Source organism: Topomyia yanbarensis, chromosome 2 (assembly GCF_030247195.1).
Source record: "Topomyia yanbarensis strain Yona2022 chromosome 2, ASM3024719v1, whole genome shotgun sequence".
Lineage (NCBI taxonomy): Eukaryota > Metazoa > Arthropoda > Insecta > Diptera > Culicidae > Topomyia > Topomyia yanbarensis.
Window position 1 is genome coordinate 451010598 of NC_080671.1, and position 14162 is coordinate 451024759.

At 46.9% G+C, this 14162-nt stretch overlaps 1 protein-coding gene across 1 annotated transcript; it reads left to right on the forward strand.

Moving 5' to 3' along the window:
- Positions 1-1533: 1533 nt before the first annotated feature.
- LOC131681116 (uncharacterized) lies at positions 1534-5756 on the forward strand. Its single transcript, XM_058961827.1, has 2 exons — positions 1534-5522; positions 5570-5756. The coding sequence occupies exons 1-2, from the start codon at positions 1534-1536 to the stop codon at positions 5754-5756; spliced, it is 4176 nt and encodes a 1391-aa protein (XP_058817810.1).
- The last annotated feature ends 8406 nt before the right edge of the window (positions 5757-14162 follow it).

Consider the following 14162-nt stretch of genomic DNA (forward strand, 5'->3'; position numbering starts at 1 on the left):
CAGCCATCGCAGTGGTGTTTCAGCGCGCAGTGCTACCAATGAAGCGGCTTCACCTACTTCAAGTAAGCGTCTTTCTACTCCACTTCCCCCCGGTGCCCCACTAGCATCATCTGTTCGTCGTTCGGTACCGGCGCCGGGTACACCCAGATCGGTAGCGCCACCGATGGTAACCATTCCCCTAGCAGTGTTGAAGCCGTCTGCGTCTCAGTCACCACAGGGAACGAAATCTGAGGATGCATTGTTGGAACTCAGGAACCGAGTGGAGCAATGCGAAAGGCGAGCAAAACCGACACACGAACAGCTATCAGCACTACAAGCACAGTTGGAACTGTGCCGCAACCTACTTGAGGGATTTCAATCCAGTGCGGAAATGTGCGAACGAGTCGGACAACCGGAAGCAAGCAGTACAGTGACGGAGCAGCTACCAAAGCCAGCGGCAAGCCAGCCGCGCATGGAGAAGCAGACCGGCGCCATTCCCAAGGCGGGCCGAACGTTAGCAACTGTCCCGGAGGACGAACGAATTCGGTCTAAAAATGGTTCCGAAGCTGAAGCAGTAGGTGGAATCGACCCAATGAATCGTCGCTGGCCTGTGAGGGAACCGGTAAGCCATACTAGTTTGGCAGCGGTAAGTCAAACAATCGCAGCAACGGAAAGCAATCCAAGCTATATGGAACCCCCAGGTAAGCGTCAAGCCTTGAGTAATTATTCAATAAATGCAAACGAATACACCTCTCAATATTGCCCCACGACCAATATGTATGAAATTTCCCGTGAACAGTCGCGAAATTTCGCGCATCCGGGAAATAGTAACATGCCTCCTGAAGTTCCCCGCGAGCAGCAGCAAGTTTTTCACGCGCGCCCGGGTGTAACACAAATACTAACTCTGCCCAAGAGTCAATATAAGAATAAAACCGATGAACGAATGCGTGATTCCCCCACATACCCGGTTGAATTCAATAAATTTCCTCTGCCCCCTCGTCTGTCAGAAAATGTGTACCAAGACCAAGTGATTCCCCCTCGAGCTCCAGGAGGTCCAACGCAGCAGCAGCTAGCAGCACGGCAGTCCCTGGCTAAGGAACTTCCCCGATTCTCTGGAGACCCAGCGGATTGGCCGATCTTTATTTCAAGCTATCGATACACAACAGAAGCCTGCGGCTTTTCGGATGATGAGAACATGCTTCGCCTGCAACGATGTTTGTCTGGTTCTGCGCTTGAAACAGTACGTAGTCGGCTGGTGTTACCAGCAGCGGTGCCCCAAGTGCGATTTGGACGTCCTGAGTTGCTGATCAACGCTCTGCTACGCAAGGTGCGAGACATCCCAGCACCACGGTCCGACAGATTGGAAGGTCTCATCGATTTCGGGATGGCGGTGCAAGCGTTATGCGACCATATCGAAGCGGCGAACGAACGCGCTCATTTATCGAATCCTTCACTACTACAGGAACTCGTTGCGAAGCTTCCCGCAGATCAAAGGATGATGTGGGCGTAGTACGTAGTTTTCAAGTCGTCGATTTAAAAACCTTCGGCGATTACATGACGTCGGTGGTGCAGGACGCGTCGAGCGTAGTAACCTTCGAACCTGAGTCCAGAAGGAACAATCCACGCGATCGTCCGAAGAACAAAGCGTTCGTGAACACTCACGCGATGGAAGGAGCAGTCAGTTCTGTACGGTCAATAAATGTGCCAACCGGCGCAGCGAAACAGTTTGACTGCGCACACTGCAGCAAAACTGGTCATCGAGTGCGCGAGTGTATTGCATTTAAAGCGTTGCACGTCGACGACCGCTGGAGAAGAGTCCGAGCTTTAGGTCTTTGTCAGAATTGTCTATTCAGCCATGGACGCAGGGCGTGTCGGATTCGTAGTAGTTGTGACATCGAGGGTTGTCAGTTCCGCCATCATCCACTGCTTCACTCTCTACGTGGGCCTCCACAGGCTCCAGCATCGAATGCATTAGTGGCGGAGAATCACACCCACCGTCTTCTGACTTCGTCGACGCTGTTTCGGATAATTCCCGTGATCCTACATGGAAGCGACGTCTCGATTGATACCTTTGCATTCTTGGACGAGGGATCAGATCTGACACTAATGGAACATGATCTGGCTGTATCGTTGGGTCTGAAAGGTAGCCCTCAGCCTTTGTGTCTACGCTGGACGGGAAACACTTCCCGCATGGAAAAGGAATCGCAACGCATCACTTTCGAGATCGCAGGTGAAGGACAGCACAAACGGCACAAGATAGTGAACGCAAGAACGGTTCAATGTCGCAATCTGCCGAGTCAGAGTTTCCAGGTGGAAGAAGCAGCGACAAAACACGCGCACCTTAGGGGGATTCCGGTTAGCAGCTACCATAACGCAAAGCCTAAGATCCTCATAGGAATCGACAACCTACGACTTGCGCTACCACTTAAAGTAAGAGAGGGCGATGGTACCGGTCCGATAGCTGCGAGAACCAGATTGGGCTGGTGTGTCTACGGTCCGCGAGAAAGCGGTGACACCGAAGCTTATAATTTCCACGTAAGCAGATGCGATTGCGACGAAGAACTTCACGATATGGTGAAGCAGTTTTTTGCCATCGAAGAAGCAGGCGTGCGCCCGTCAAACATTCCAATCTCTAAGGAAGAACAACGAGCGCTAACCATCCTGGAAACTACAACCCGACGAGTAGAGAACCGTTTCGAAACGGGTTTGTTGTGGAAAGAAGACAATGTAGAATTCCCGAACAGCTACACGATGGCGGTACGTCGTCTAGAATGTCTCGAACGCAGAATGGATCGCGATCCGCTGCTAAAAGAGAACCTCCATCGACAGATGTGCGAATACGAGGCAAAGGGTTACGCGCACAGGGCTACGAAAGCGGAGATAGATGCAGCGGACCCAAGAAGGGTATGGTACCTCCCGGTGGGAGCGGTAATAAACCCTAAGAAACCAGGAAAGGTCCGAGTTATTTGGGATGCAGCCGCCAAAGTCGATGGAGTCTCACTTAACAGCGCTCTTCTCAAAGGTCCGGATCAACTCTCGTCACTTCCAGCCGTGCTATTCCGCTTTCGACAGTATGGGGTGGCGGTCAGCTCGGATATTCAGGAAATGTTCCACCAAATTCGTATCCGAGAGGAAGATAAGAATTCCCAGCGCTTCTTGTGGCGCGCTTGTCCATCGGAGAAACCTACGATCTACTTGATGGATGTCGCTACCTTCGGGAGCACCTGTTCACCAGCTTCGGCACAATTCGTCAAAAATCGGAACGCAGTACAGCACGCTGAACTGTTTCCTGAGGCATCGAAAGCGATCGTCCAGGATCACTACGTTGACGATTACCTGTCGAGTTTCGGATCCGTAGAAGAGGCGACAAAGGTAGCAAACGACGTGCGATACATTCACGGCCAAGGAGGCTTCAAATTGCACAACTGGCGGTCAAATAGCAGCACGGTCCTCGAGCAACTGGGCGAAGTACCAGATGAAACTAAGAAGCAACTGAACCTGATCGACGGGTCGACAACCGAGAGAGTGCTCGGTATGCTTTGGAGCCCATCATCCGATGAATTGAGTTTCTCTACTCAAATGAGCGACGAGGTACAAACACTGATTCGCATGGCAACCCGACCGACGAAGAGGCAGATTCTACGTTGCGTCATGACGTTGTTTGATCCACTGGGGTTACTCTCGCCGTTTATCATCCACGGAAAGGTCTTGATCCAGGACCTGTGGCGCGAAGGCACGGATTGGGACGAACAAGTAGGCGATTTAGTCTATGCGAAGTGGCAGAGGTGGATCGAGATGATCAACCATATCGCAGAGATCCGAATTCCCAGATGTTACTTCCCCAACGCCACGAGAAGGACCTACCTCAGGGCTGAAATGCATGTGTTTGTCGACGCAAGCGAAGTAGCTTATTCGTGCGCTATCTACTTACGCACCTTCAACGAACACGGTAAACCACAGTGCAGCTTAGTAGCGGCAAAATCAAAGGTCGTCCCCCTGAAACCGTGGTCTATTCCCAGGCTGGAACTGCAGGCATGTGTACTGGGCGTACGGTGGTCAAAATTTGTGAAGGAAAACCTCGACGTCCCAGTTTCCAAGACGGTTTTCTGGACCGATTCCAGAACGGCGCTATCCTGGATTAATGCCGACCCTCGAAACTATCGACAGTTCGTGTCCTGTAGAGTAGGTGAGATACTTGAGCATACTTCGGTAAGCGACTGGAGATGGGTGCCTTCCAAATTCAATCCAGCGGACGAAGCAACGAAATGGGGTAGTGGACCGTACTTCAACCACGACAGCAAGTGGTTCCAAGGACCGCATTTCCTGAATCTCCTGGAAGCAGATTGGATCTGTCGCAAAGAACCGGCGATGGTTACCGTGGAAGAAATGCATGTATCGACACTACATCACAGTTCGTTTGAACCAACGATCGATTTCGACCGATTCTCTTCCTGGGACAGGTTGCAACGTGCGACCGCATACGTTCTCCGTTTTCTGCACAATGTATCGAAGAAACAGCCACGATATAGTGGACAGCTACAACAGTCGGAACTGAAGGCTGCTGAAGAAGTCATCTTCAAGTTGGTGCAACGTGAACAATACCCGGACGAAGTTGCAGCGCTGTCAAACAAAGCGCCCAATGAGACCGGTCAAGAAGTCATCGGGAAAAACAGTTGCATCTACCAAATGATGCCGAAGCTGGACGAGAAGGGTTTGCTACGTGAACAGGGTCGAATCGCGGCAGTTAAGAACGTCGCCTACAACGTGCGCCATCCCGTGATTCTACCGAGAAGGCATCGCGTCACGGAACTTCTGGTGCATCGATTCCACCGCAACTTTCGCCATGGCAATGCTGAAACGGTCGTTAACGAAGTTCGACAATTGTACGCTATCCCGAGGCTTCGATTGGTGGTCAAGAAAGTGGGCAGAGAATGCCCGTCCTGCAAAATACGGCGAACCAGACCAATGATCCCTCCAATGGCACCACTGCCATCTGCCCGCTTAGCCCATCACGAGCGAGCTTTCACCTACACAGGGGTGGATTATTTCGGACCATTGCTGGTGAAGTTGGGGCGATCCAATGTAAAGCGATGGGTCGCACTGTTCACCTGCCTAACGATTCGTGCCGTACACCTAGAAATCGCCTACACACTATCAACGGAGTCCTGTATTTCGTGCGTTCGCCGATTCGTTGGACGGCGCGGGCCACCTGCCGAGTTTTTCAGCGACAACGGAACGAATTTCCAAGGAGCCGATCGAGTACTGCAGCACCAGATAAGCCAGGGACTGTCCGCAACGTTTACCAGTGCAAACACGAAGTGGAACTTCATACCACCAGGAGCGCCACACATGGGCGGAGCGTGGGAACGCCTAGTACAGTCCGTTAAAGCTGCAATGAAAGAAGCGTATTCCGAGGGGAAGCTTGACGACGAGGGGTTGCAGACGTTGGTCGTGGAGGCTGAAAGTATCGTAAACTCAAGGCCTCTGACGTATCTGCCATTGGAGAGCGAGGAGACCGAGGCCCTCACCCCGAACCACTTCCTGTTGCTAAGTTCAAACGGAATAAAGCAAACAACCGACAAAGATGCAGGACCGAGACAGTTCAGCGAATCAGTTCGGTGTCGAATCCTGGGGGATTCCTGGGAGCACATCCAGCATCAGTTAGAAGTCTTCTGGGGGCGCTGGTTGCTGGCATATCTGCCCGTGATCCGCCGGCAACCGAAGTGGTTCAGCGAGACACCATCACTGGAACCAGGCGACCTAGTGATGGTCGCTGATCCGACGAGACGGAGTGGATGGGAGCGAGGGCGAATAGTCCGCCTGAGGCAGCATGCGGACGGCAGAAATCGACGAGCGGTCGTGAAGATAGGTGACAAGACCTGTGTTCGACCGGTGTCGCGGTTGGCTGTGCTCGACGTGAGGAAGAGTGGAGCTCCGGTGGACTCCGGACTACACCCGGGGGAGACTGTCAACGCAGAAACCGTCGAGCTGGCAACACGGCCTAGCAAAGGCAACGCGTTCGCGTCAAAAGCAACACGACAACAGTGAAGCGCCGCGTCAGTGGGTGACAGACGTCATTTGATGACAGTGGAGGTACGTCACCGAACTGTCAACGGTAAGACCGCGTGTTTCTGTAATCGGTCTATTCCAAATAAGACGTGAAGGTGAACGGATATCAACGGAGATCAGTTTAGCAGTTTATTTCTTAAAATAAAAGATTACTATACAGTGGAGAAAATAAAGATTGTAGTAGAAGTAGATTAATAGTTGAGCGGTCCTCTGATACCTGTAAAATAAAAGTAAGTTAAATAATACCTGAAAGGAAAGAAGAAATAATAATTAATTACGTTTAATCAGCCACCCGTAAACCCCGCCGCAAGGTCCGCCGGGAGAACGAGGCAATCAGTTAGCATAGGGCGTTAAAAGGAATTTCAACACCAAATTGTAAGTGAAGATAGTTTTGTAACAAAGTTTGTACTAATTATATATAATTTACAGTTGAAGCCTATTAAAAAGTTCGCTATCAAAACGGTCTTTTCCTGCGCCCTACAACCTCGACAATCTCCCTCCGGACTCCGCAAATAACCTAAACGTTATTCAGAACCATATTCAACCCGCACTTGACATTGCTAATTCGCTAGAACCCCAAGCTTCTCATTTGTTATTTAGAGATTACAACCAGCCTGGTCTTGTATGGAAAGCTACTTCTTTCGGTTGTGCTTATGCCGACCATTCCGACTCATCCCTTTCGAGATCTAGCATTGCTTTACTCAACATGCTGCAAATGTGTACGATCACGAACAGACTAAATCGCACGTTAGATCTTCTGTTCATAAATGAGGAAGCATACAATTACTGCCATGGCTATCGTGCAGATGAGCCACTCGTTAAAATAGATTCACATCATTCTCCCCTCTTAGTTGAGCAGTCCTGGACAGGTTATTGTTGACGAGATTCTTGACGATTTGAGTATAACTTTTCAAAAACCGATTTTCCTGGACTCAAAAACTCACTGCAAACGAACATAAACAGCAACCGAAATTCGTCATTCCACCGTTTACTACTTAGGCGGGAATATGAGTTTAATACCGCAATGCACAATTGTGTGGTGTTACCGAAAATACAATAGAATCTTACCCAACAGTAATAGAAACATACCCGTCAAATTTTGGGTGTAATAGCAACTAATAGAATTATCGACATTCTGATGATTCATTGAAAATTTGGCAGTTTATCAGTATTGAAACAACAAAATTTGTGGTTCCTACACCAATCAATAGAAAAATGGAAAAAAACGAACAACAGTAAGTAAAAAACCTGTTTTAATCCACCTAGCGGTGCAATTGTGCCTTTCTCATTTTGTCATGCGGGGGTGGGTATGTGAGGAGGGCGAAAGTCCCATGAACGAACGACTCCCCAGCTTAAATTGGTATGCTTTGTGATATAGTGGTGGTTTAAAGATGATGGGGTTGAAAGGGAGGGGTATGAGGGCTGGATGGGGTGGTGGTCTGAGGGGTGATTTAAGGAGATTTTTAAAGGAGGGGAGTGAACAGTAGAGGGGGGTGTAACCCCTCTCCGTAAACCATCAACTACGCCCCAGTTAAAATCTAGAAACCTTATGCGAGTCGAAAAAAATAGGGATTAGGTTGACGTTTTTCAGAGTGATTGCAAAACCTTTCTATATGAGAAAGGCAAAAATGTGCCAAAATCCAAAAAAGTGAATCGTCGTCAAATTTTTTTTCGAGTTTGCATCAAATCTCGACGTTTTATGCACCTTGAACACATTTAGCATCAAAAATAAAAATTCTATTTTTAATTTTTCCTATAGTTTATATGAGAAATTTCTGTGTGGCCGCACTCTGAAACCCGTAATTCGGAACCAGAATTCCGATCGATCCAACATTCAATAGCAGCCGATGGAAAGGTTGCACCTTTCATTTGAGACTAAGTTTGGGCAAATCGGTCCAGCCATCTGAGAAAAATGAGTGACATTATTTGACACATACGCACATACATACACACACATACACACATACATACACACACACATACAGACTTTTTCCGATCTCGACGAACTGAGTCGAATGGAATATGACACTCGGCCCTCCGGGCCGGGATTAGGTTGATGTTTTTCAGAGTGATTGCATAACCTTTCTATATGAGAAAGGCAAAACATGAAGGCTGTCATGCGAATGTGCATTCGAGCAACCAGAGCCATATTCTGTCAAAAAAGCGTGCAGGTAATTAAATGTATCACGCTCTACTGCCCTTTTATGCAAAAGTGACGTTAGCGCCACTTTGGTCAAATTTCATTTTTTCGTATTTTTGAGATCTCTACAAAAATCCACGTTTTTCAGTGTAATTGTCTTTCAAAAATTATGCAAAATGGTCTTTTAAAACGCGAAAAACAAAGTGACGTAAACGCCATTTTTTACCAAAGTGACGTACCGGTGCAAAATATGTAGTATTATAATGAGGCTAGGGTGGTATACAATTTATCTTTTTAGTACGATCAAATTCCAATAATGTGTCGATAGAAACGTATTTTTCAACCATTTATATTTTATAAAGAAGTCTCCTGTGCAAGTTAGAATGCAAAGCAGGGAGCTTAGCCTTTTTCAACATGGATACCACAATAGTGTACGAACATATCTTGGTGGAAACTTTTGTTCAAAACTTTGACAACTGTTGTTTTATTTCTCATTATTTTGGTGCACAATTGGTTCCAATTATCAGATTTCTCAATCAATTCCAACCAAACCACCTGCAAATGATCTGGAATTTATTCAAGTTTCATAAATCGTATAAGTTGAACTGTTCAGATATCCGGTTCCGAATTTATACGAACATTTCATGGGGTCTTTCCGAGGCAAATTTAAGTAAGCTTCATTGATTTTTTAAAGTATAACTTGAAGACTGGTAATAATATAACATGATCATTAATAAATTGTATATGGAAAGGCTCTAAGTCAATTTTGAAACCATCTGAGAGACTTGGGTCCATAATGAGTAACCCATAACTGCGAAACGCTTTTACCTGAATACACCTGTTATTCGACACTCTCGATCTACTATCAATGCAATCAGATGTAAAGTCATCAGATGACAAGGGGCATATTACGACCAACGCCAGAATAACCGTATGCTGTGCTTGAATAGTTTGTAGACAACCGACATGATGTATTTTGATGTGCCGTGTAGCAGGAATATTCACTAAAAAACTTACCAAAGCAGCGGAATCCCGAATAACCGGGATAGATTGCTAAGTGGGACACTGTATCCAAATGTCTTCAAATATGATTGCATTCTTCACAGATCACAGAATTTGGTGTGCCGCATGACAGAAATAATTCTTAGAGTTGATTGGTCTGAGCTTCCGTATTACGGAATCCCATTTAACTTTGAATTTGCATTGTCCATAATTTTTTTTTTTCAATTTGTTTATTTGATAAGGCACGTATGCGTTAGCTTAAAGGTGCCATTTTTTCATTGTTTTACATTTTGAATTTCTTAAAACTAGGAGGTTACACATTTTAATATTATTTTGTTTTATATAATGAATCTAAAAAAAACTTTACAGCTAACTTATACATATAAAAGAGGGTATAATATAATATTCGTAAAATTTGGGGGACGGGTCATTTTGTGTGATCTTTTTATAGTAATTCACTTTATGATTTTTAGAAGGGAGATTGTAGGAGAAATTAATTATTAACTAAGCGGAACATTTTACAAGCTTATTAACTAGAAATAACTAGAGAGAGAGTGGTTCAAGATTAGGAGGAATTAATTAGGGCTATTTTAAAGTAGTGGTACTGTTGTGCATTTCTTAACGAGATTAACTATTGATCAACTAAAACTAGAAGATAGGGGGGCACATAAGTTTTGGGAAGATATTCAAGGGGAGAAGGGGGTGAAGTCATACATGCGTGTATCAGAGACATGGGAGGGAGGGTGGACAAGGCTGAAGGGGGGGGGGGGGGGGGGGGGGGGTGGGGGGGAGATGTAAACTTTCAGTTTCCGGCATCAGGAATTAATGGCCAGGATTACAGATTCGAACGGATTGATCAACTAAAACTAGAAGATAGGGGGCACATAAGTTTTGGGAAGATATTCAAGGGGAGAAGGGGGTGAAGTCATACATCTGTGTATCAAAGACATGGGCGAGAGGGTGGACAAGGTTGAACGGGGGGGGGATATAAACTTTCAGTTTCCGGCATCAGGAATCAACGGCCAGGATTACAGATTCGAACGGATGTATCAAGTATTGGGACGCCGGGCGGTTTTCCTCGAGCCGGTAGGGGTCCCTCCAGACGATTTCGTATTTCGTAGTACGGATCGGGAACACACCGCGCTGCGCGTGTGATGTTGTACTGTAGATCTCGTGTTGTTGGTTCATTCGACAGATGTTTTTTCTCGTCTTGGAGTCGTATCAAACCATCGTTGGGGACGGTAGGCGGAAGAGGGCACTTCTGGGAATGATAAGAGAAAGGATAGGGGCATTTAAATTTGGATATTGATGGTTTTGAGAAACGTGTATATAAGGGACATGTAGAAAATATCGCGGCTTGCTAGTACATCTCGAACCGGGACATTGGGTAATCTTCCTCGGGCCCGAAGGGAATCGAATTGTTGAGATCTGGCAGAACAGTACTCGGCGCATGCCCAGACAACATGTTCGATTTCGTGATAACCGTTGCCACAAGCGCAGATACCGCTATCCACGAGCCCAATACGCCGGAGATGTGCGTCCAGCGTGTAGTGATTGGACATGAGCCGAGACATCACGCGAATGAAATCCCGACCCACATCCATCCCTCTGAACCAAGGTTTCGTTGATACCTTAGGGATTATCGAATGTAGCCACCTTCCCAGTTCACCATTGCTCCATGAAGTTTGCCAACTTTCGAGGGTTCTCTGATGAGTGATACTGAAAAATTCGCTGAAGCTAATTGGTCTTTCATATACGTCACCTTGTAAAGCGCCCGCCTTAGCTAAAGAGTCCGCTTCTTCATTACCTGGAATGGAGCAATGCGAGGGAACCCAAACTAAGGTAATCTTGTACGATCTTACAGACAAAGCACGCAGGCGCTCCCAGATTTTCCCCAGAAAATATGGAATGTGCTTTCTAGGTTTCATTGAACGGAGAGCCTCGATTGAGCTGAGGCTATCCGAGACAATAAAGTAATGATCGGTGGGCAACGTATCAATGATCCCAAGGGTATACTGAATAGCAGCAAGTTCTGCGACGTAAACTGAAGCAGGATCATTGAGCTTGAATGAGGCGGTGAGGTTTTCATTGAATATACCGAAGCCAGTGGAGCCGTCGAGGCTTGACCCGTCGGTGTAAAACATCTTGTTGCAGTCGACTTCTCGAAATTTACTATGAAAGATGCTTGGGATCACTTGCGGACGTATGTGATCCGGGATTCCACGAATCTCGTCTTTCATGGATGTGTCGAAGAATACAGTTGAATCAGAAGCATGAAAGAGATTGACACGGTTGGGATAGTATGAAGAAGGATTGATATTTTGTGCCATGTAATCGAAGTACAAGGACATAAATCGGGTTTGAGAATTGAGCTCGACAAGCCTTTCGAAATTTGCAATTACTAACGGGTTCAAGATATCGCATCGGATGAGCAATCGATATGAGAGGTCCCAAAATCGATTTTTCAGCGGAAGGACGCCCGCCAGCACTTCTAAACTCATCGTATGTGTCGAGTGCATGCAACCCAAAGCAATACGCAAACAACAATATTGGATTCGCTCCAGTTTGATGAAATGTATGTTCGCAGCGGAGCGGAAACAGAAACTCCCGTACTCCATCACCGACAATATTGTTGTTTGGTACAGCCTGATCAGGTCTCCTGGGTGGGCACCCCACCATGTTCCGGTTATTGTACGGAGAAAGTTGATCCTTTGCTGGCACTTCTGTTTCAGATACCTAATGTGACATCCCCAGGTTCCTTTAGAGTCGAACCAGACCCCGAGATATTTGAGAGTTGAAACCTGAGCAATAGTTTGACCCATTAATTGAAGCTGTAGTTGCGCTGGTTCACGCTTCCTTGAAAATACGACTAGCTCAGTGTTCTCCGTGGAGAACTCGATACCTAGCTGAAGGGCCCAAGCAGACAAATTGTCCAAGGTATCTTGCAATGGTCCTTGCAGATCGACGGCTTTGGGACCTGTAATAGAGACCACACCGTCATCTGCAAGCTGCCTTAGCGTGCAGGAATTGACAAGACATTCGTCAATGTCATTCGCGTAAAAGTTATAGAGAAGGGGGCTTAGACATGAGCCCTGGGGAAGACCCATGTAGCTAATTCGTGATGTCGATAAATCACCATGCGAAAAATGCATATGTTTTTCAGACAGCAAGTTTAGCAAAAAGTTGTTTAGAGTCGGTGAAAGACCATGCTGGTGCAGCTTCTCAGAAAGAATTTTGATAGAAACTGAATCAAAAGCCCCCTTTATATCTAGGAAAACTGATGCCATCTGCTCTTTGCTAGCATAAGCCATTTGAATTTCTGTTGAGAGCAACGCAAGACAATCGTTCGTCCCTTTGCCTTTGCGGAAACCAAATTGTGTATCTGACAGTAAGCCATTTGCTTCAACCCAATTATCGAGGCGAAACAAGATCATTTTCTCGAACAACTTTCGGATACAGGACAGCATCGCTATCGGTCGATACGAGTTGTGGTCGGAGGCTGGGTTTCCTGGTTTTTGAACGGCGATGACCTTCACTTGCCTCCAGTCATGAGGGACAATATTACCCTCAAGAAACTTATTAAATAAATTCAACAAGCGTCTCTTGGCAGAGTCTGGCAGATTCTTTAACAAGTTAAATTTGATTCTGTCTGGTCCTGGGGCTTTATTGTTACATGATAAGAGAGCAAGTGAGAACTCCACCATCGAAAACGGTGTTTCGTTCGCGTTATTGTGAGGGGACGCGGCGCGGTAGATCTTCTGTGCCGGGGCGGAATCCGGACAAACCTTCTTGGCAAAATCGAATATCCAACGGTTTGAATATTCCACGCTCTCATTAGTACTGTTTCGGTTTCGTAAGCGCCGGGCCGTACTCCACAGAGGGCTCATCGATGTTTCTCTCGTTAGTCCGTCGACGAACCGGCGCCAGTAGCTACGTTTTTTGGCTTTTATCAAACTCTTCATGCGCGTTTCCGCTATCGCGTACTGTCGGTAGCTAGCTGGCAGCCCGTCGTCCCGGAAGGTCTTATACGCAGCGGCCTTCTCCGCGTAAACGTCTGAGCACTCTTTGTCCCACCATGGATTGGGAGGACGCCCGCGTGAGTTCGCGTCTGGTACGCGTTTAGTCTGAGCTTGAATCGCGGTATCGAGAATCAAGCCAGCCAGGAACCCGTACTCTTCCTCCGGAGGAAGCTCTTGAGTGCACTCGATTTTGTCGGATATCGCGGACGCGTAGCTCTTCCAATCAATATTTCGTGTGAGGTCATACGAAACATTGATTGTATTCGGTGGCCCTGAACCGTTAGCAATAGTAATTACGATTGGCAGATGGTCGCTGCCGTGGGGATCAGAGACTACCTTCCACATGCAATCTAACCGCAGCGATGTCGAGCAGAGGGACAGATCTAAGGCGCTCGGTCGCGCTGGAGGGGCAGGAATCCGTGTCATTTCACCCGTATTCAAAATAGTCATATTGAAGTTGTCGCAAAGCTCATGGAGTAGGGTAGATCGATTATCGTCATGAAGGCAACCCCATGCCGTGCCGTGGGAGTTGAAGTCACCTAAAACTAGCCTCGGTGCGGGGAGGAGTTCCGCAATATCGCAAAGCCGTCGGTGGCTAACTGAGGCTCTAGGGGGGATGTAGGTGGAAGCAATGCAAAGGTCTTTGCCTTTAATTCTGGTTTGGCAAGCGACAACTTCAATGCCTGGTGTCGAGGGGAGGTCGATCCGATTGAAAGAATAGCACTTTTTGATCCCCAAAAGTACTCCTCCGTAAGAGTCTTCTCGATCCAAGCGAATAATATTAAAATCGTGGAAGTGTAGGGTTATTTCTGAAGTGAGCCATGTCTCGCATAGGGCAAATGCATCGCATTTCAAATTATTTAGTAAGATTTTAAACGATTCGATTTTCGGGATAATGCTTCTGCAATTCCACTGTAGAACAGTGATTAAATCCTTGACCTCGTTCGATGAAT

Bases quoted from the DNA above. Each gene is read 5' to 3' on its own strand.
- LOC131681116 (XM_058961827.1), top strand. From the start codon at position 1,534: ATGACGTCGGTGGTGCAGGACGCGTCGAGCGTAGTAACCTTCGAACCT. The intron at 5,523-5,569 runs GTTGCTAAGTTC...ACAAAGATGCAG, and splicing joins CTCACCCCGAACCACTTCCT to GACCGAGACAGTTCAGCGAA.